The following is a 23159-nucleotide window of genomic DNA, read 5'->3' on the forward strand; positions in this document are numbered from 1 at the left end:
ACAGCCTTTTGTTTTACCAAATTCTTTATTGTCATTTGGAAAGATGGGCCATGTGGTAGAGACCTTTATTTAAGGTGATTTTTACAGAAATGTGATTTCGCTGTAGGTGATTATCCAAACAAGTAAGTTTGAGTGTGTATTATAATTTAATTTTTAAACTGTTAAACCTCGTCGCTCCAAGGAGTTCATTTTTGGGAAATAAGATGGATACTTGTCTATTTAATGAAATATGATATTCATGTACTCAGAAGTGACAATGTTTCATTTGGGAGGAGGGCACTTGTGCAAAGGGCCTTTGTTGACATGGAGCTGCACGGGAGCAGATGTAACTGAGAAAGCCACACAAGTCAGAGGGTCATCTAGCACAGCAGTCCCCAACCTTTTTGGCCCCAGGGACCAGTTTCATGGAAGACAATGTTTTCACAGGTGGGGGGACAGAATGCTTTCAAGATGGTTCAAGTGCACTACATTTACTGTGTACTTTATTATTATTGCACTGTAATATACAATAAAATAATTATAGAACATACTACAATGTACAATCAGTGGGAGCCCTGGGCTTGCTTTCCTGCAACTTGACAGTCCCATCTGGGGGTGATGGGAGACAGTGACAGATATTACAACCTAGATCCCGTGCATGCGCAGTTCAGTAGGGTTTGCACTCCTGTGAGCTCTAATGTTGCCACTTATCTAAAAGACACAAAGCTCTGGCAGTAACACAAGACATGGGAGTGGCTGCAAATAGAGACGAAGCTTCACTCACTGGCCGCAGCTCACCTGCTGCGAGGCCCAGTTTCTGACGCGTTCGGGACCTGTGATCTATCACATCACCCTAAATGAGACTCGGAAATTATCTGCATACCTTTGGCACTCTGTGGACTCTTAAGCTGACAAAACTAGGCCTTTAAACTACCATGGTGGCATCTTCATTAGGAAAATGATTCTGAGAAGAGCAACTTGATGTATGCTCTGAATGATCAACCACTCAGAACGCCTAGATGGGTCAGCTTGTTCTACCATTTAAGACATTTTGCTTGAAGTGTTGTGAATATACTTTAGGACATGAAATCAAGGCTCAATGATAAGATAACAGGATGAGCTAGCCTGCACCACCCCCACATGGGTCCTCTTCCTCACCAGAACTTCAGGCCCAGTGGTCAGTGAGGCTGACCCTTCCCCAGGGGCATCTCCTCTCCCTGTACGGATACTTGCACAATTAAGATACATGTCTACACTGACCAGATAGTTGAGTAGTACTTTCTTGGGGTAGGAGAGTGTCAGGCCTAGGGCTGCCTCACCTCCCCACCTGTCTTCCAGCAACCATGCTTTCCTCAACTTCATAAGTAACTGTAGACCCTAAATGATTCAAGGAAGGGATGAGAATGTGGGGTCTGCAGAATTACGATGTACTTTAGGGGACTGCATCAACAGAAGTAACCAGAGTTTCCTTCTAAGCCCTCAGTCCGCAAAACCATTACAGTGCCCTGGAATTCCCATCAAATGACTGGAGCCTAGAGAATATTAACATCTGTTGCCTTAATCTTTTTTTTTTGAGATACAGTCTTGCGCTCAGTGGTCCAGGCTGGAGTGCAATGGCACAATCTCGGCTCACTGCAACCTCCACCTCCTGGATTCCAGTGATTCCTCTGCTTCAGCCTTCTGAGTAGCTGGGATTACAGGTGTGCGCCACCACGCCCAGCTAAATTTTTTTTGTATTTTTAGTAGAGATGAGGTTTCACCATATTGGGCAAGCTGGTCTTGAACTCCTGACCCCAGATGATCCGCCTGCCTCGGCCTCCCGAATGTTGCCTTAATCTTAATGCGAACAACTGGAAGCAATGGAAGCTACTTTTGACCTATGCCAATTTAGCAAGAAAAGACTTGTCAAAATATTACTGATAATTTCCAATTCACTGTACAGGTTAAAATAAAACAAACATTCTTTCTGCTAAGGTAGATTTATTGTTACACATGGTTAGTTTTCATGATGTAATCCCCTGCCCCAGAGCAACTCAGGGCTCCATGGGGCAGAAGCCTGCTCTTGGTCATAGCTCGTAACACAGCAGGCAGGTCACGGGGGCATGCTGTGCTGCCAAATCCTCCAGAGGAAGTCACAAAGGTTTGCATTTGGACATTTAAATGCACGAAACCAGGAGAAACCAATGCACAAGGGCTGCTGCATATACTTTGGTTACAGTGACCCCACCACACACGGTCACGACTGTGCAAAAATACCGCTTTCAAATCATTAAAGAACTCACACAAGCTATAAAAATGCTGCCACAAAAAGCAAACCTTTCCTGTAAGAAACACTGACTGACTTTGACGATGAACCAACTCCAGATTTGCTAAAGTACAAGAATTGTACCATAATTATATTTTGTTCATAACATTCTATGTCTTGAAGACCTAGCTCACAGGCATCTTAAAACCTGGCACTGTCCTGCATCCACGGGACATGTAAAGCAAGAAGTTCGCACACCACTGACCGGGCTTTTCTCATTCTTTTTTTTATCTTCTGGCAGTTCTATTCCAGCCATTACAATTACTTTGATTCTTTTCATGTGAAATATTAAAAACAAAAATTAATTATTAGCCCAGGAGCTGGTCCCAGTGTTTACTGCAATACAAACAAGTGACTCTCTGACGACAAAATGTCACAAACACTACTGTTAAAAACAGCCCTTCAGACGGCTCTGTTGGGGTGTCATGATTAAAGTCAAACAGAAACGCCGTATAATAAGTCACGCGATTTCACTTTAAGTTGTCAGACCAGAAGATTCTTCAAACAAGTAGAAACAAACTACTCAAGGGCTCGGAACCGCTCCGCACACCCCATTTTCACGAAAGTGCATTTGGCTGGTTGTAGGATATATTATTATGCAAGAAAAAAACCCATTTTTCTCTCTGATCATTTTTTCCTAAGAGATTCTAAAAGAGAGTGAAAAAGTACCAACTGGGCTCCATTCCAGATCTTACCACCAGAGACAGCCAGATCTCATTTAAGCCTCTCAGAACTTGGAAGGAAGGAGGGACCCACGTTAGATTCCAGGGCCCATTGCCAACCCCAGTGGATGCTCTGACTACCAGCCACCTCATGCACGTCACCACCAGAACTATGGCCACCGGATGTGGATCCTCTATCTGGCCTTGGCTGGCCTTTCCCACCAGAACTATGGTCAGCAAGTCCTCGTGGCCACCAGATGTGGATCCTCTATCTGGCCTTGGCTGGCCTTTCCCACTTCATTTCCTGCTACTTTCTCTTTCTTCCTAGACTGACCTACTCACCATTCCTCAAACACCCTGCACTCAACCCTTGGCCTGGAAACACTCACTCTACTTCAGCGCAATAAAATCCTACCAATTCTAGTTGAGAGCCACCAAAAGTGAAAATGTCATTCCAACACTGCTTGCTACTGCCTGACATAACACAGGAAGTTTCGTCACCTGTCATCAGTGAAGATCCGTGTTATCAAAGTGTCTGCTGGGTTAAGTCTTGCAACAAACACATTTCCAATATAAACCATTTAACTATAAAATATGCAAAAGACAGTCACAGGACAAGTCTATGTCTAAAGTACAATATCAGCATATAAAATAATAGAATCAAGTTCATGAATTAAGATAGCACATATATATTATATAAACCAATTAAACATGACAGAGTTCCAACAAGCCAAAATATTCCATCAGCTAAGAGAACAATCAAGTCCCCTGAGAAACAAGTTGGGGTTCTTGCCCACTTGGGCATAAAGTCCACTCCTGTACCACATTCACCCCACCTAATCCATTATGTGCAATAAATGTGAAAATTACGTACATTCATTCTTCAGCCTGACTTAATCTATCCAGGCCTGACCAAGATTTCTATAGCCACAGCAGAGAACACATTGCCTCAATGTAGTATATAAACATGAAAATGATGAGCAGGCTGTGCCAACTGAAACACTCTAACGCAAACATAAAGGGATTTCACTCCAACTACAAGTGAAAACTATCTCCAGAAAAACAGAAAATTCCATTTCTAATAGATCTTGCAGGGTGTGTGTGTGTGTGTGGGTGAGTGCAAATCAAGTTCACTCTGACACTCATCCATACATGAAGCAAGTCCTTCCAGAGAGCTCCTTTCCTCACAGTGTAATGCCTACAGACCCTGGCCATTCTATATTTTTGCCATGCACGTGTTAGCGTACAGAACACAAAAAGCAAAGAAACTAGTCACTAGCACCATCGAAATAATCACAGGATAACAAAAATACAAATGATTTCCAATAAAGTCATAAACTCATTCCTAGTCACTGCCCTAAACTAAACACACATTTAAAGAACATATCCAGATGCCAAAGCACAGAGAAAATGCAAAGCATCTACGAGAACAACTGGGCTGAGTCCTCAAGTCCAACAAAAAGGACATAAAAACACGTGGCAACATTAAACACGGGCTCCACAAACACCAGTGAAATATGAGGAATGAGATTCTCAAGTACTTCGCAGAAAACGCTGGGGGTCTGATAAGCGGGAAACCTATCGTTACCACAAGATGAACAGGAGCCTCCCCTTCATTCACTTCACAGCAATATAGACTCCACAAGTTTAAACAATACACAGGTCGTCTGGCTCATATGCAACAAAATTAAGCCATTAAATGGGCATCCCATAAAGATCACTTGACCCTAAGACAAAACTAAAGAGGAGTTAGCTGCATGCCACGAAGACGGAAACATTTCATTTGAGATCTCCATCTCCTTCTCCATCCCCTTGGATGGACTTTTTGATGCGAAGCAACATGGTGGTCAGCCACTGATCCAAGCGAGATATTGAGTCAAATTCCTTCACCTGGTATAAAAAAGAGGAGCAGGAATCACCCCATGTGATACATTAAAAACAGAAAATAATAGTACCCAAGCTGTCTATACATTTACAACCATCATCCACTTTCCTCAGCATTTGAAATTAATCATTTCAGTTTATAACTTTCTTCACTAAAAACTTGTTTATTTTTTCATTATCCTGTTACTATTTTGATGGTACTAGTGACAGGTTTCTGGGCTTGACATTTCTCTGTTTTCAAACACGTGTATGACAAAAATTCATTATCGGTCATGATTAATGTGACAAAAGAAACAACTTTGTATAAAAATTTTAAAGGAGTATGAAAAATTATACTTCACTGAACATGGGAAAACATTAAGTGCAGAGTTACAATGTCTGGAAGCGGAATTCCTTTCACACATTTCGATACAGTACCACAGATTAAAATTACAATAGGATGAAAATGACAGGGTAGGCAAAAGTTAGGAAAACATTCCTTTCCACTCTTACTCCTGAGCTGGGATGAACATGTTATAGGAGGCTACTGGGAAATTTGCCTGAGGCTGGGTATAGTGGCTCATGCCTGTAGTCCTTGCCCCATGGGAGGCCAAGGCAGGTGAAGAGCTTAAGCCTGGGAGTTAAGAGACCAGCCTGGGCAAAATGGTGAAAACTTGTCTCTACAAAAAATACGAAAACAAAAAAAATTGCTGGGTGTGGTAGTGTGCACCTGTATTCCCAGCTATTGAGGAGTCTGAGGTGGGAGGCTCTCACCTGAGCCAAGGAGATTGAGGCTACAGTGAGCTGTGATCACCCCACTGCACTAAAGCCTGAGTGACAGAGTGAGGCTGTTTCAAAACATATTAAAAAATTATTTTTGCTTGATTCTAAATATGAGATGGCAAAAGATGGAAAAACAAATATAAAGAAAAAAACTTTCATTTTAAAAAAGATTTTTATTTATTTTTTATTTATATATTTATTTCTGAGATGGAGTTTTGCTCTTGTCCAGGCTGGAGTGCAATGGAGCGATCTTGGCTCACTGCGACCTCCACCTCCTGGGTTCAAGCGATTCTCTGCCTCAGCTTCCCAAGTAGATGGGATGACAGGCACACTCCACCACACCTGGCTAATTTTTGTATTTTTAGTACACACGAGGTTTCGCCATGTTGGCCAGACTGGTCTCAAACTCCAGACCTCATCATGATGCACCTGCCTCGGCCTCCCAAAGTGCTGGAATTACAGGCATGAGTCACTGCGCCTGGCCACCTTCCATTTATTTTATGCCATAAATAGAGCAAATTCTCACTAGTTTTTATATTTTAAATTATATTTAACTAATTTTTTTTTGAAACACAGTTTCACTCTATCACAGGCTGGAATGCAGTGACTACAACCTCTGCCTCCCAGGTTCAAGCGATTCTCCTGTCTCAGTCTCTCGAGTAGCTGGGATTACAGGCGCACGCCACCACACCCAACTAATTTTTGTATTTTTAGTACAGACAGGTTTCATCATGTTGGCCAGGATGGTCTCGATCTCTTGACCTCTTCATCCACCCACCGTGGCCTTCCAAAGTGCTGAGATTACAAGTGTGAAACACTGCGTTCAGCCTTCGTCCAGTAACAAATTTTACTTTATACTTACTTATAGGTCAGATTATTTTCAAAAAAAAAAATTGAAACGGCAAATTATAAGAATATATATGGAATATTTGCTCCTGAACTCGTTTCACAGCTAAATTAGTTTTAAGTATAAGTCAGGAAACAGCACTGAATACAACTAGAATCTCAGCATGGCTGACGGACCTGTTTGATTTGTGCAAATAGATAAAAGGTGACCTTTGGAAAATACAACTTAGGTATGCCGGAGTCATATTCAAATAAATGTTTAGAATTTACATAATGCAAAGAAGTTTCTCTAGCTTAAATCCTCAAATAATGTCCCATGTCCCAAAAGCATAACTTACGGCTTCCGTGTAAGCTTCACTGTTCTGTTCTTCATGAGCTTCTAGGAGTTTCTGGTAGCATAAAAATATTTTTAAAAAAACACTTTTGTAAGATGAAGTCCCATTTCTAAATAAACACTTTAAGTGTAGCACTGATGTCGCCAATACTGCACGCTGTTGAGGAAATACTCAAATACAAGACCCAAGTTAGGGATCTAGCTCCTGTACCAGCATTTCTGAGTTGCCTATTTCAGAACACAGCTATATATTCCTGACCTTAGTTGCATCTGAATACCTATAATGCCAAAGCAGGAAGGTACCAGGGCCCTTCAGTTGGCAGACTTCACAGATTCAACTTCACCTCATACCCAGTCCCACTTAGGGGCTGCCACCTGACAGAGTAAAGGCATTTTTCTTCAAAGTCCTAATATTACTTACTTTCAATAATTTACATTCTCTTGAATCAGTAAATGCTGGAAACATTTCCTCATATTTCTCAAGAGCAAGCTGAAAGAGAAAAACCACTCATCAATATCAGACTTACTAAACAAACAACGCTTTTGGCATTCTATCAGCTTCAAACAGGATCTACCTATGTGCTATTAAGTGTTGAAGAAGTATATGGTTAAACTCAACAGCAGAATCCACAAGAAAATCTATCTATTCTGAATTTTCCATTTCAATTAATTTCTAAACCATTTTTTTCCTGAGTTAGGCAGCTGCAGAGAAGACAGTATAAACGAAAACGAATTCTTCAGCACTCACAGACCAGGTATCTGTGTCCATTCATTAAATGGAGAAGCTCTTAATACAGTCCAGATTCCAAATCAATTACATCCAGCTTCCTGCTTGAGGCTGGCAGAAAACACTTTCTCTCAGCAGCTGGAGTTCTGCTCTTCCAGCTCCATACACTGGCCACACCAAGGCTGCCTGTCTTTGCCTCCTGGCTCCCCATGCTCACTGTGCTTTCCGACTTCTTCCCAGTCGTCACTCGAACACCACTTCTGAGCTTGTTTTTTTGTTTGTTTTTAAAAAAGACATTATCCTACTTTTATAGTCTCCCCCACTTAGTTCTTTAATTTTTTTTTTTTTTTCCTCAGACTGAGTCTAGCTCTGTCACTCAGGCTGGAGTGCAGTGGCGCAATCTCTGCTCACTGCAACCTCCGCCTCCTGGGTTCAAGTGATTCTCCTGGCTCAGCCTCCCGAGTAGCTGGACCTACAGCCACTCACCACCACACCCAGCTAACTTTTTTTATCTTTGTATTTTTAGTAGAAATGGGGTTTCACCATATTGGCCAGGCTGGTCTTGAATTCTGACCTCAGGTGATCCACCCGCCCTGGCTCCCAAAGTACTGAGAAGAGCCACCACACTTGGCCCCTTAATTTCTTTAAAGCAAAACTACTAAAGAAAAAAATGTGTTTACAAGTAAACATATACATATATTTAAGCCAAAAGCACTAAGTATTCCCAAGCAGTCTCCCACTCAAGTACCAGGCTCTACACTGCTTAGCTTCTGAGATCAGACAAGAGTGGGCATATTCAGGGTGGTATGACTGATAACTACCAGGTAACTTTAGAGAACAGCTTTGACAGCTGTTAAAAGATTACAACTGGGACACATACCACAGAATAATACTTATTTTTAGCGTACCCAGTTTATTCTTGTTACAAACATCCAAATGAAATGACAAGAACAAGAGAGAATGTGTGCATGTCCTGAGGCCTGAAATCTGACGGTCAGTGCTGGGGACTCCTCACCTTGGCATTCAGCTCGTCCACTATGAAGTGGCAGAGGGCGGCTTTGAAGAAGTAATCCTTCGCACTGTACTTCAACAAAGGATTATCCATCGTGTTTGCCCCAACCTAGGCACACAAGAGAGGTTAAACTTAAAACGTTCACCCTCTTATATCAGGCAAAGTCATTCTCATCAGCTGTCCTTCAGAAAATAATTACATATGCTAGTTTAGCTATGAAATATATTCTTTTAAACCAATACATATACTAGAAATTTTAGTAGACAAGACCGTTAAATACATGAAGTCTTCACCAGTTAAAAATGGATCAGAAGAATTCTGCTTCCAAGAAGACGGAGTGAACATCCTTTCCCTGTTCCTCCCACTAAGCACTACTGGCCCAGGACATTTTCTAAAAAAACAAACATCTTTGACAGGTGGACAGAAAGTGGCAGAGCAGTTAGGAATGAAAACGTGGTACATTCCCTGGGCTTTCTTTTCCCTTCCTATATCCCTGGCAAGAAACTGAGGACTCAGCAACCCAGAAATGCCAGTAGGCACAGACCAAAAGAGAACAGACAAAAGCTGCTCTCTCTGGCCAAAGGACTAGAAAAGGGGCACATCAGCAAGAGAGAAAACACTTAAGACAATAACCGCTCTACCCCAGCCAAACACCGCAGAAAACTGAGGCTCTAACCCCACTGACATCATCAAAAGCTGAAGAAGGAATCCTGAAGTCTCTTCCCGAAAGACTGTAAGAAGGACCCTAATACCTCTCCTGAGGAGCTTCAGATAAGGCCAAATAGGGAGCTGAGGCTTCATACCCACCCAACACCCTGCCACTAAGGCAGTGCAGACCACACTGGGAGCCTGAATCCTGGCTCTACCCAGCAGGAATGAGGTTCTCCTTTCCCCAGCTGGCGTGCTGACAGAAGAGGTCTAGTGGAAGGTGAAGACTTTCACCATCGCCAAGAACAAACCAGCACTGTGCTGGCAGAAACGGGTAAGAAGAGGGGATGCCACTTCTGCCCAGGGATGACTGGGCCCCTCAGGTGTCAACAGAGACCTGGTGGGGAGATGACACTTCTCCCTCCACCTGGCAGTAATGAGGCAACATCCCCACCTCGCCCAGCCAGAGGAGTGTCAAAGAGGGCCAGATGAAAGAGAAGTTTTAACTAAGACCCAGCCTCATAACCTAATGTGCAAATGCCGTTTTCAATCAGAAATGACTCGTAATACCAAGCACACAGGAGGATCTCAGGCTAAATGAAAAAAGACCATTAACAGATGATGGCTCCAGATGACGGAAATGTCCAAAATATCCAACAAACATTTTAAAGCAGCCCTCATAAAAATGCTTCAACGAGCAATTACAACAACACTTGAAACTAATGGAAAAACAGAAAGCATCCACAAAGAAAGAGGAAGCCACAGGAAAAACCTACAAGATATAAAGTAAAAACAGATGAAAATTTCAGAACTGAAAAAAATAGTACCATACATAAAAAATGGGAGGGCTCAAGAGCAGGATAAAGGAGACAGAGGAAAGAAGCAGTGAATGCAAGACAACAGGAACAACAAAGAGAAGACAGACTGACAAAAAACGGAACATCAGGGACCCACAGGTTGATAGAATAGTGTCTTAGTTCTGTGGCATCTGTGTTCTAGATGGGGAGGAGAAGGAGAAAGGGACTGTCTGAGTGCCATGGTTCATGCCTGTAACCCCAGCACTCTGGGAAACTAAGGCAGGTGAACTACTTCAGGTCAAAAGTTTTAGCCCAGCCTGACCAACATGGCAAAACCCTGTCTCTACTAAAAATCCAAAAATTAGCCAGGCCTGGTGGCGAGCAACTATAGTCCCAGCTACTTGGGAGTCTGAGGCAGGAGAACTGCTTGAACCTGGGAAGCAAAGGTTACAGTTAGCCAAGATTGCGCCACTGCACTGGCGCGCCTAAGCAAGAGAGCAAGACTCAGTCTCAAAAAAAAAAAAAAAAAAAAGGAGGGGGAGGAGCTGAAAAAGTACTTGAAGAAATAACTGCTAAACAATTCTCAAATTTGACAAGAAACATAAACCTACATATTCTATAAGTTTAGTGAAACTCAAATCGCTTAAAACCAAATATATCTCTTCAATATCATAATTAAACTTCTGAAAACTAAAGACAAATAAAAAAATTATAAAAGTGTCCAGAGAATAACACCTTTTTTATAGGGAAAAACAAGCTGAATGGCAGCTGACATCTCATCGAAAACCATGGAAGCTGGCTGGGCATGGTGGCTCATGACTGGAATCCCAGCACTTTGGGAGGCGGAAGTGGGTGGATCACTTGATGTTAAAAGTTGGTAAAACCAAGGAAGCCATAAAGTACACATTTTTCAAACTAAAGGAAAAGAACAATCAACTTAGACTTGTACTCCCAGAGAAACTATGTTTCAGAAATGAAGGCAAAATCAAAACATTTCCAAGTAGAGGAAAATTAAGAAAAATTCTCAGCAAACCTACCCTAAAATGACAAAAGAAGGTTCTCTAAGTGGAAAGGACACAGTAATTTTGGAACATCAAGAGGAATAAAGAACATGAAGCAAAAATGTGGATAAATATAACAAGATTTCCTTCTTGAGTTTTCTAAATTATGTTTGATGGCTGAAACAAAAATCCTAACATTGACTCCTGTGGTTCTAAATGTATGTAAAGGAAACATTGAGACAACTACATATTGAATAGGGAGAGTAAAAGAACAGAAAGAGAGGTAAGATTCTATATTTCACTAGAACTGATAAAATAATGACACTATGAATCTGTGACAAAGTTATGTATATATAATGTAATACCTAGAGCACTTAACCACAAAAGTTATGTATATATAATGTAATACCTAGAGCACTTAACCACAAGTTATGTATATATAATGTAATACCTAGAGCACTTAACCACGAAAGTTATGTATATATAATGTAATACCTAGAGCACTTAACCACGAAAGTTATGTATATATGATGTAATACCTAGAGCACTTAACCACGAAAGTTATGTATATATAATGTAATACCTAGAGCACTTAACCACGAAAGTTATGTATATATAATGTAATACCTAGAGCACTTAACCACGAAAGTTATGTATATATAATGTAATACCTAGAGCACTTAACCACAAGTTATGTATATATAATGTAATACCTAGAGCATTTAACCACAAACGCTACACAAAGAGATATACCATTGATTCTCCAACAACACGGGTTTGAACTGTGTGAATCCACTTATACATGGACTTTTTCAAACAAATGTGGATTGAAAATACAGTATTCTTAGGAATTCAACACCCACGTAAATGGAAGGCTGACTTTTCATATATGTGAGCTCCACGGGGCTGACTGTGAAACTTGACTATGCACAGATTTTGGTACAGGAGAGAAGTCCTGGAATTAATACCCTGTAGACAAGGAGGAATAACTGTGCTTAGAAACTAGAAAATCAAGTAGGCTGGGCACAGTGGCTCATGCTTGTAATCCTAGCACTTTGGGAGGCCATGGTGAGCAGATCACTTGAGCTCTGGAGTTCAAGACCAGCCTGGGCAACATAGCAAAACCCTAACTCTACAAAAAATAGCCAGGTGTGGTGGTGCATGCCTGTAGTCCCTGCTATTCCGGAGGCTAAAGTGGGAGGACTGCTTGAGCTTGGGAGGTGGAGGCTGCAGTAGGCCAAGACTGCACCATTTCCCTGCAGCCTGGGTGCAGAGTAAGACAGAGTGAGACCCAGTCTCCAAAAAAAATAAAAAGCAACTCACAAAAAGGTTAGAAAAAGAAAACAGAGAAACAAAAAGCAAAGAACAAATAGAAAGCAGAAAATAAAATTGGCAGAAGGAAGAATTAAGCCCTAACATACCAATAACTTCATTGGCACAGTGGATTAAAAAACAGGATCCAGGCCAGGTGCGGTGGCTCACAACTGTAATCCCAGCACTTTGGGAGGCCGAAGCAGGCAGATCACCGAGGTCAGTCCGAGACCAGCCTCGCCAACATGGTAAAACCCCATCTCTACTAAAAATACAAAAATTAGCCAGGCGTGACAGCACATGCCTGTAATCTCAGCTATTCAGGAGGCTGAGGCACAAGAATTGTCTGAATGTGGGAGGTGGAGGGTTGCGGTGAGCTGAGATCAAGTCACTGCACTCCAGCCTAGGTGACAGAGCAAGACTGTCGAAAGGAAAAGGGAAAGGAGGAAGAAAAGAAATAAGATCAGCAAGTTTATAAAAGAACTCAACAATGCCATCATCCAACAGGAGCTAATCAACATTAATAAACATTACCCAGTAACAGCATAATTGTTACAGCATATCCAGGAGACAGGAGAGACCAATGGGTGACACAGGAGGATTTTATGAAGGTGGCCACCGGCTCAGCGGATCAGCATCCCAAGTCTGAGCCCCGGAGAGGAAAACGGGGTACTTTTATACATCCAGGATGACGCAGCAGCTAACAGGTTTACAGAAGTCAGAATCAAGAACAGTTAATTAATTTGTCTTATGATGTACATTACATTTCAAAAATAGCACTTTGAGAAATGCATTGTACATTCTTTGGGTGTTATCTTGCCCTGTGCTCTTGCGGCTGGTCAGCAAGAAAAACAGGAGTCTTGACATGTCTGGGAATTTGCTGAGAATATAGAGCAAACAGACAAGGTAGGTTTTATATTAAACAGCACACAACAGAGCAAAATTTATTATATAGCGACTACAAATTATAAGGTTTTGTTTTTATTATTATTGCCATTATTTCTCTTCTTCATAATCATAAAACATATGCCAGGACAGACCACTTTCTAGGCCATAAAAAAAGTCTCAACAAATGTGTAAGAATTAAAATCACACAAAATATGTTCTCTAACCACAGTGGAATCAAACGAGAAGGCAACAACCAAATGATTACAGAAAAATCTCCACTAAACACTTGGAAATTAAACAAAACACTAATTAGTAATCCATGGGTCACTGACGTTTCAAGAGAAATCAATAAATACAACTAACTGGATAAAACTAAAAGTACGATGACATAATAAACTTAGGAAGTGGCTGGGTGTCGTGGCTCACACTTGTAATCCCAGCACTTTGGGAGGCCGAGGCGGGTGGATCACGAGGTCAAGAGATCGAGACCATCCTGGTCAACATAGTGAAACCCCGTCTCTACTAAAAATACAAAAAATTAGCTGGGCATGGTGGCATGCACCTGTAGTCCCAGCTACTCAGGAGGCTGAGGCAGGAGAATTGGCTGAACCCAGGAGGCAGAGGTTGCCGTGAGCCTAGATCGCGCCATCGCACTCCAGCCTGGGTAACAAGAGCGAAACTCCGTCTCAAAAAAAATAAAATAAAATTAGGAAGTAAGCCAAACCTGTGAAAGGATAAATGCATATACAACAAAGATGAAAATCAGCAAGCTATACTTCCACCTTAAGTACCCAGAAAAAGAGAAAAACAAATCCAAAGAAAACAAAATGGAGAAAATAACAATGAAAACAGAAATCTGAGGCCAGAAGTACCTTGATTCCAAAACCAGATAAAGATACCACAAGAAAACTAACAATCAACATCCTTTATGAATATAGATATAAAATCCTCAACAAAATGTTAGCAAAGCAATTCTGGCACTTAGAAAAAGTGAAGTCAGCCACAAAGGTAGTCAACATCTATGTCACTGGTTCCCAAAAAAACTCAGGACGTCGGGTTTAGGGGAGCTTCCCTGGCTAGGGAAAATAAGCAGCTTATTTTCACTCACCACTGTTGGGGGAAGTCAGTGCTGTTCATGTAACTCCACTAAGATAGGACAACTAAAGCTCTTTCTGGAAGTCTTCTGGACCCTGCCCTATGAGTGTCCCCTTTCAATGATTTTAATCCGTATCCTTTTGCTGTGATAAACCATAACTGTGAGTGTAACAGCTTTCAGTGGGTTTTGTAAGTTTGTCTAACTAATTATTCAACTTGCGGGTGTTCTTGGGAAACCCCTTAAAGTTTGCAATGACCAAGCTGAATTTATTCCAGAAATGTAAGGTTGGTTCAACACATGAAAATCAATCAATGTAATATACAATGTTACACTGATCAGGACATATGCTAACTCAATAGATGCAGAAAAAACTTTGACAAAGAACAAAAGCCATACGCTTATCTCAGCAGACACAGAAAAAAGTCTGACAAATGAAGGACAAAAACCATGTTTATCTCAACAGACACAGAAAAAATGTCTGACAAAATCCAATACCCTTTGATAATGAAAACACTCAACAAACTAGGAAGAGGGGGAAATTTCCTCAAACTGATAAAGGCATTTACGAAAACCACACAGCTAATATCAATATCATACTTAATGTGAAAGACTAAAGTTTTCCTTACAAGATCAGGAGCAAGACAAGGGTATTCAACACTGCCCTGGGGATTCTAGCCAGGGCAACTGACAAAATGAAGTAAAATACATTCAGACTGCAGAGGAAGAAGTAAAACTATTGTTATTTTCAGGTAACATGACTTTGGATATAGAAAACCTACGGAATACTCATAAAAAAACCTACTAGAGCTAATAAACAAGTTTGGCACGGTTGCAGGACAAAAATTGATATAAAAATTCAACTGTATTTCTATACACTAGCAATTAACATTCCTAAAAGGAAATTTTAAAAATTCAATTTGTAGTAGCATAAAAAAATAAAATACTTTAGAGTACATTTCACTCAAAAAGTACAAACCTTGTACACCGAAAACTACAAAACATTGTTGAGCAACATTAAATACTGATCTAAATAAATTTACAAAGCATTGTGTATTCATAGACTGTCAGAGTTAGTATTGTTAAGATGGCAACACTCTCTGTGATGACTGATTTTGTGTCAACTTGAGTGGGCTACGGGGTGCCCAGACATCTGGTGTTATTCTGAGTGTGTCTGTGGGTGTTTCTGAAGGAGGTGAACATTGGAATCAGTACGATGAGTAAGCAGGTTGCCCTCCCCAATGTGGGTGGGCCTCATCCAATCTAATGAAAACGTGAATAAAATAAAAGGCAGGGAGAATTCATTCTCAATGCCTGTCTTAGAGGCAGGACATGTATTCTCCTGCTTCAGACTTGGACTCGGACTAGAACTTACACCATCAACTCTCCTGGTTCTGAGGCCTTTGGATTTGGGCTGGAGCTATGCCACTGGCTCTCCTGGTTCTTCAGACCGCAGATCGTAGGCCTTCTCAGCCTATACAATCAAGTGAGTCAATTCCTCACAGTAATTTCTCTCTAAACACACACACACACACACACACACACACCCCTACGCCTCTTACTGATTCTGTTTCTTGGAAAACCCTAAAACACTCTCCAAATTTATCTACACATTCCATACAATCCCTATCAAAATCTAAGCTGGATACTTTGCAGAGATTGACAAGCTGATCATAATATTGGATGAAAATGCAAGGGATCAGGAACAGCCTACACAATTCTGAAAAAGAACAAAAAGTTGAAGGACTCATATTTCCTGACTTTAAAACTTACTGTAAAATTACAGTAATAAAAACAGTGCAATACTGGCATAAAGATAGATAAATAGACCAATGGAATAGCAAGCCCATAAATAAACCCTCATATTTCGTACAGTGAAATAATTTTCCACAAGGGTCCTAATGCCACTGAATAGTTAAAAGATAGCCTATTCAACAAATGATGCTAGGAAAACTGGATATCCATATATAAAAGAATAAAGTTGGACCCTTACCTCATACTACATACAAAAATGAACTCAAAATGGATAAAAGACCTAAACCTAACAGCCACAACTGTACAATTCTTAGAATAAAACAGAAGGGAAAAGCCTCATAATATCAGATTTAGCGATTATTTCTTATAATATAACAACAAAAGCCAGGCAAAGAAAAAAAGACAAATTGGACTTCAGGAATGTTAAAGACTTCTGTGACTCGAAGGACATTAATAACAGAGTAAAGAGACAACCTACAGAATGAGAGTAAATACTTGCAAATCACCTATCTGATAAGGGATTAATATCCAGAACATATATTATTTTAGAACACCTAAAACTCACCACCAAAAAACAAAAAACTTAATTAAAATCCGGAGAAAGTACTGGAATAGACATTTCTCCAAAGATATACAAATGGCCGATAAGCAAACAAGAAGACGCTCAACATCACTAGTTGTTAGAGGAGTAACCAGAAAAAACAGAATGAGACAACATTTCACACTCATCAGAGTGACTATTACTAACAAAAGACACGTGCTGGTGAGGACGTGGAGGAATGGAAACGCTGTGCATTGCAGGTGGGAAGGTGTCACGGTGCAGCCGTTGCGATAGACTCAGGCGGTTCCTCAAAAACGTTAAACGTGGACTTACCACACGGCCCAGCAACTGTGACTCTATTCCCAGGGATATAACAAGAGAACTGAAAACACCCCCACAAAAATTGTAACACAAATGTTCACAGCAGCATTATTGATAATAGCCCCAAAGTGGAAAAACCCCAAACATCCATAAACTGATGAATAAATAAGCCAGGAGGTATTACTCAGCCATGAAAAACAATGACATCCTGACATTTGCTACAGCATGGATGAACCCTGAAAGCAACACACTAAGTGAAAGAGGGCGGTCACAAAAGGCCACCTTGTATTTGATTTCATATATATTCAATGTTCAGAACAGACAAATCCATATAGTCAGAAAGTAGATTGTGTCTTCCAGGGACTAGAAGGAGAGAATGGACTGCTAGCCTTCTTTTGGGGATGCTGAAAATGTTCTGGAATTAGGTGGTAATGACGGTTATATAACTTATGACTAGACTAAAAACCACTGAACTATACTCATTACAGGATGTGTGGATTACATCTCAATAAAAAGTTTTAACAAATGACTCAGAAAATTTCTCTCCGAGAAAACAGCAATATCCTCACCTGCTCATAGATCTCGATGGCTTTCTGGTACTGCTCGAGCTGGGCGGCATATGCTGCCACCTTCAGCAGACACTTGTTTGCTGAGCTGAAATCAAGAACAAAAGCAGAGTGAAGAACGAGCCAACGGAAAATAAAAGATGTGTGCTGGGCCTTAGCACGTCTTCAATGGTATAGTCAAACACACGCTCAAAGTATGAAGAAGTATCTTTTATCACACATAATAAAACCTATTAAATTATATTAAGAAAAGCAATACTTGCCTGTTGGATTCCTCTCCTTTGTAATAATCAGCAGATTGTTCATAATGTGCAATAGCCTGAAAACATACATATTTTATTCACACACAATTTATTTGGAGAGTTGCATTTCAAAACTACATTTGCATAGGTATTTTTTCTGTAAATAAATCTACTCCACAAGTAAACTTTTCACAACTCAGCCTACTTTCTTTAGGAAATACAAGAAAGCATGTAAGCAGAATGCTTGCTGGCCATCAAACTCTGTTTCTCACTCCCCATGTGGCATATGCCCAGCTACACCATTTCCTCAGCTTCCTCTACAGTAAGGGGCAGCCTGTGCCTAGTTCTCTCCAGTGGAATGTAAACAGACAGGCAAGGGGCCATATATCTCACTCTGCATCCTTCTCCAGGCCTTTTCCACTTCCCATGAGGTAGGATGGCAATGACCAAGTCCAGAGTGACACTGGAAGCTAAACATCCAAATGGCAGAACTGTCAGGCGGGTTCCTAGGTAAGTACAAAGGACACTGCACCTCCCATCCCAGTGTCCCTACCACTGTCAAACCCTCAGCAGCCACGCTGGATTGTTATTTTAGAGAAATATGAAGCCCTAATTACACTTTAGGTCTATGACTTGCAGCAAAGACTACCCCTACTAATACCTTATGTGTCACCTAGAATAAGGGTGTCGCCTTCAATCTAAAATACATGGCATTAAGTGGAGAGGAAACAGAGGTCACAGGTCAGAAAGCCAGAAGTCCCTGTCATGCTGTGATGGAAGTCAGTGAAATCAAGCATGTGACAACTCAGAAGAAAGAACAGGTGCCCACCAAAACTAAGCAAAACTTTGGCCGGGAGGAGCCAGATGATAGCGTGTACCACTATTTTCAGCACAGTTTTGTGAGCTCAACTCTGGAAAGAATCAGCTGGTTTGCAGACAGTTGTAAAACGGAACAGACAATGTCTAGAAATAAGGCTCTCGTAAGATTGAAAAACACCTTCTATACCCCAAATAACAAGAGGTAAGTATGAACAGTTCTTGAAACCAGGGCTCTAGCAAAGTTTTTCTCTAATAGGTCAGACAATAAATAGTTTAGAGTGTGTGAGCTAGACAATCTTTGTTGCTACTCAGCTCTCTTGTGGTAGCATAAAAGCAGTTATAGACAATAGATAAATGAGTAAGTGTGGTTGTGTCCCAATAGAGTTATATTAACAATGAAAGTTCTGATTTCACTTAATTTTTATGTGTTGCAAAATGCTTTTTTGTCTCAAGGATCAAAAACTGTAAAAACAATTTTTAGTGTGCAAGCATACAGAAGCAGGTAGTGGTTCTGCAGACTGCTTAAATTACAAAGGTTTCCCAGCAAATGCAAATGAGGGAGCTAGCAGTCTTCGAAAATCAGATTAAAGGTGCTGCCTTCCTGCCCAAGACCATTAGTTCAGTGGCTTCAAGACAGTTCCTAGGAGTTAGAAGAGAGCCACAGGGACAAGAAAACAAATAAAACAGAACAGGCCATGGAACTGTGTTAGAAAATGACTTAGACCATCAAACCCCAGGCCCCCACCTCCCTGCAGATGGTGGTGATAACCAAGAGCAGAAGCAGAGCCACCAGAAGGCACAGGCTAGAAGTGACAGAGCCAACATCAGCCTCTCCGGACTGCAGAGGACCCCTGCCTAGAACATTCACACTGAACAGTTCTGTGAAAAACAGGCACTTAGACTGTGTTTATATGATTACATTCTGGATCCACGATTTCAGTCATTTAGCACAACCTAACTAACATGCTCCCCAAACACACACATTTTTAAGCATTATTTAGACTAGGACAAAAAGTGGAAAAAATTTAAGTGCTTAAATATAATGGGATACTGTGCTATGATTAAAGGTAACTGATAGAAAGCGTTAATATAAAAAGTTTTTCTTTCTTTTTTTTGAGACAAGGTCTCATTCTGTTGCTCTGGCTGGAGTGGCATAAGCAAAGCTCACTGTAGCCTTGACCTCCTGGGCTCAAGCAATTCTCCCACCTCAGCTTTCCAAGTAGCTGAGACTACAGGCATGTGTCACCATGCCCAGCTAATTTTTAAATTTTTCATACAAATGAGGTATTTTCATTGTTGCCCAGGCTGTTCTCAAGCTCCTGGGTTCAAGCATTCCTCCCATCTTGGCCTCCCAAATGCTGCAATTACAGGAATGAACCATCATGCCTGGCCTTCACGGAATATGAATTTTTAAATGCAGCTATAAAAGAAAAGGGACACTATGGTCCTCTTTTCTGCAAATACTTAGTAACACACAGAAATAGTCTGGAAGCAAATATTTCTTTGGAGCACCTGTCAGAGCTGTCACGTACATACACGTGGGACTACCTGATGAAGGTGTGTCTCCTCTCACTAAAATGTGAGCTCTGTGAGGGCAGGGCCCATGACTGTTTGGCTCATCATCAGAGCCCCCGACCTCGCACAAAGGCTATTACAGAAGTGGGTGCTCAGTAGCAGATGCTAAGTGAACGAAGGTCAAGTGCACCCCGAATGAAGGCTGCCTACTAAACTACTGCCAATATCATGATTATGCGGCATGCTCAGGAAATAAAAGTTTTCCAGTGAATTTATGACCAATCAATAACCTCCTTTAAACTAGCCTCATTCGCTAAAGTGCTTAGCATCCCTGCCCATCATAATAAACTAGGTAAGTCATGATAAATCTGACCAAGTCTTTCTGCGAAGGGTACTGGATTACATGACCTCTTTTCAGGGCAGACAGAGCATAGCTACTTATCTTCCTAATTCTTATAGCACCAGAACTCAATGAATAAATAGGGTTGGGTTAAACCATATGTAACTGCTGCTTTCAAGATAAAAAAGAAAAGGCTAGATGTTGATAATCTGGTGTAACTTAACACTTTGCCAATAATGGCACTGGCTCATTAGAATTTTACAGATGTAAACTACAGCTGCATTTATCATAGTGAAAGAAAAAATTTCAAGTTTGGTTTTTAATAATGCTAATTAAAACCAATCACTAAATTCCACAGTTTTCCCAAGTTATGACAGATCGTACTTGAAAAAAAAAAGCACAATTCACTGGTTTAACAGAGAAGAGATCAGCCACACATTACCACTAAATGTTCACATCTCGTTTGGAATTTTAACATGGAGTAAAATGTACCAGCTACGAGCAGATCCTTACACACCAGAAATCAGCCCACCTAGGTATCTGACAATCCCAAGGACTATAATAAATATCAAAAGCAGAACACAGCCACCATAACAACAGCACACATAACAATAAATCCAGACACAAAGACCAGCTAGTTATCCTGTTATTTAAGTAGAGGGCCAAAGAGGTCACAACACTTGCACTGGGGGCACCTCAATGAGTGTCACGATATGTGGAATTCTGGAAGAAACAGGGCCCTGATGACTGTACCAGTGATGCCACAAAGCAAATGCAGGTTCCAGGCTTAAGAGTCCACTACGCATGTGAAATAGTCTTCAGTAGATTCTTTAGAACAAATGCACCCGGATGAGACCTGACATAAATCTGCCACATACACCTATCCTAGGCTGTAACAAACAGTATTAAATAAGGCTCTCCAGAGGATGAAGACAGAATTGAATTATATTTCCTCTAGATCATTTAAAAAATCATCTAAAGAGGACCCATTTATTATGTGGTTTAGTGATTTAAAGTAAAAGAAGTAATGTGGGAAGGTGAAAGATCTCTACAATGAGAATTACACAACACTGCTCAAAGAAATCAAAGACACAAGCAAATGGAAAAACATCCCATGCTCATGGATAGAAAGAATCAGTATCATTAATAGGGCCATACTGCCCAAAGAAATTTATAGTAAATGCTATTCCTGTTAAACTACCAATGATCTTCTTCACAGAACTAGAAAACACTATTTTAAAGTTCATGTGAAATAAAAAAATAGCCTGAATGGCCAAAGCATCCCTAAGCAAAAAGAACAAAGCTAGAGGCATCATGTTACCTCACTTCAAACTGTACTACAGGGCTACAGTAACCAAAACAATATGGTACAACAGACACACAGACCAATGGACCAGCATAGAGAGCCCAGAAATAAGGCCACACACGTACAGCTATCTGATCTTTATCAAAGCTGATAAAACAAGAAATGGCAAAGACTTCCTATTCAATAAACGGTGCTGGGATAACTGGCTAGCTATATGCAGAAGATTAAAGCCGGACCCCTCCCTTACACCATATATAAAAACAGACTCAAGATTGATTAAAAACTTAAACGTAAAACCTAAAATGATAAAAATCTTAGAAGACAACCTAGGCAGTACCATTAGGGACACTGGAACAAGCAGATTTCATGACAAAGACACCAAAAACAATTGCAACAAAAACAAATGTTGATACATGGAACTTAAGAGCTTCTGCACAGCAAAGAAACTATCGACAATGTAAACAGACAGCTTAAGGATGGAAGGACATGCTTGCAAACTATGTATCTGACAAAGCTCTAATATCCAGCATCTACAAGGAAATTAAAAATTTGCAAGAGAAAAACAACTTCATTAAAAAGCGGGCAAAGGACACGAACAGACACTTTTCAAAAGAAGACATATATGCAACCAACAAGCACTTGTTAAACATCAGTATCATTAGAGAAATGCAAATCAAAACTATAATGAGATAGCATCTCACACCAGTCAGAATGCCTATTATTAAAAAGTCAAGGGCTGGGCATGGTGGCACATGCCTGTGATCCCAGCACTTTGGGAGGCTGAGGCGGGCAGATCACCTGAGGTCAGAAATTCGAGATCAGCCTGCCAACGTGGAGAAACTCTGTCTCTACTAAAAATACAAAATTAGCCAGGTGTGGTGGTGCATGCCTGTAATCCCAGCTACTCGGGAGCCCGAGGCAGGAGAATAGCTTGAGCCTGGGAAGCAGAGGTTACAGTGATCCAAGATCACGCATTGCACTCCAGCCTGGGCAACAAGAGTGAAACTCCACCTCAAAAAAAAAAAAAAAAAAAATCAAAAAACAACAAATGCTGGTGGGGTTGTGGAGAACACGTATACACTGTTGGTTGGAGTATAAATTAGTTCAACCATTGTGGAAAGCATATGGTGATTCCTCAGAGAGCTGAAAAGCAGAACTACCATTCAACCCAGGAATCCCATTACTGGGTATATAGCCACAGTAATATAAATCATTCCACCATAAAGACACATGAACGTTCACCGCAGCAGTATTTGCAATAGCAAAGATAAGGAATCAACCTAAATGCCCAGCAATGGTAAACTGAAAAAAAAAAATGTGGTACATATACACCATGGAATACTGTGTAGCCGTCAAAAAAGAACAAGATGTCTTATGCAGGAACAGGAATGGAGCTGGAAGTTATTATCCTGAGCAAATCAATATAGGAAAAGAAAACCAAACATTGCATGTTCTCACTTGTAAGTGGGAGCTAAATGATGAGAACACCTGAACACAAAGACGTG

At 40.7% G+C, this 23159-nt stretch overlaps 1 protein-coding gene across 1 annotated transcript in view; it reads right to left on the bottom strand.

The window, feature by feature from the left end:
- Positions 1–465: 465 nt before the first annotated feature.
- Positions 466–23159, bottom strand: part of NAPB (NSF attachment protein beta) — a 47824-nt gene continuing 25130 nt past the window's right edge. The window contains exons 6-11 of the mRNA XM_008995849.5: positions 17696–17751; positions 17436–17520; positions 8515–8619; positions 7194–7262; positions 6777–6827; positions 466–4836 (exon numbers count right to left, since the gene is read on the bottom strand). Of these exons, the coding sequence (XP_008994097.1) occupies positions 4726–4836; positions 6777–6827; positions 7194–7262; positions 8515–8619; positions 17436–17520; positions 17696–17751 (477 nt within the window). The 3' untranslated portion in view covers positions 466–4725. The remainder of the gene's footprint in view (positions 4837–6776; positions 6828–7193; positions 7263–8514; positions 8620–17435; positions 17521–17695; positions 17752–23159) is intronic.

Source organism: Callithrix jacchus, chromosome 5 (genome assembly GCF_049354715.1).
Source record: "Callithrix jacchus isolate 240 chromosome 5, calJac240_pri, whole genome shotgun sequence".
In the NCBI taxonomy this organism is placed as follows: domain Eukaryota; kingdom Metazoa; phylum Chordata; class Mammalia; order Primates; family Cebidae; genus Callithrix; species Callithrix jacchus.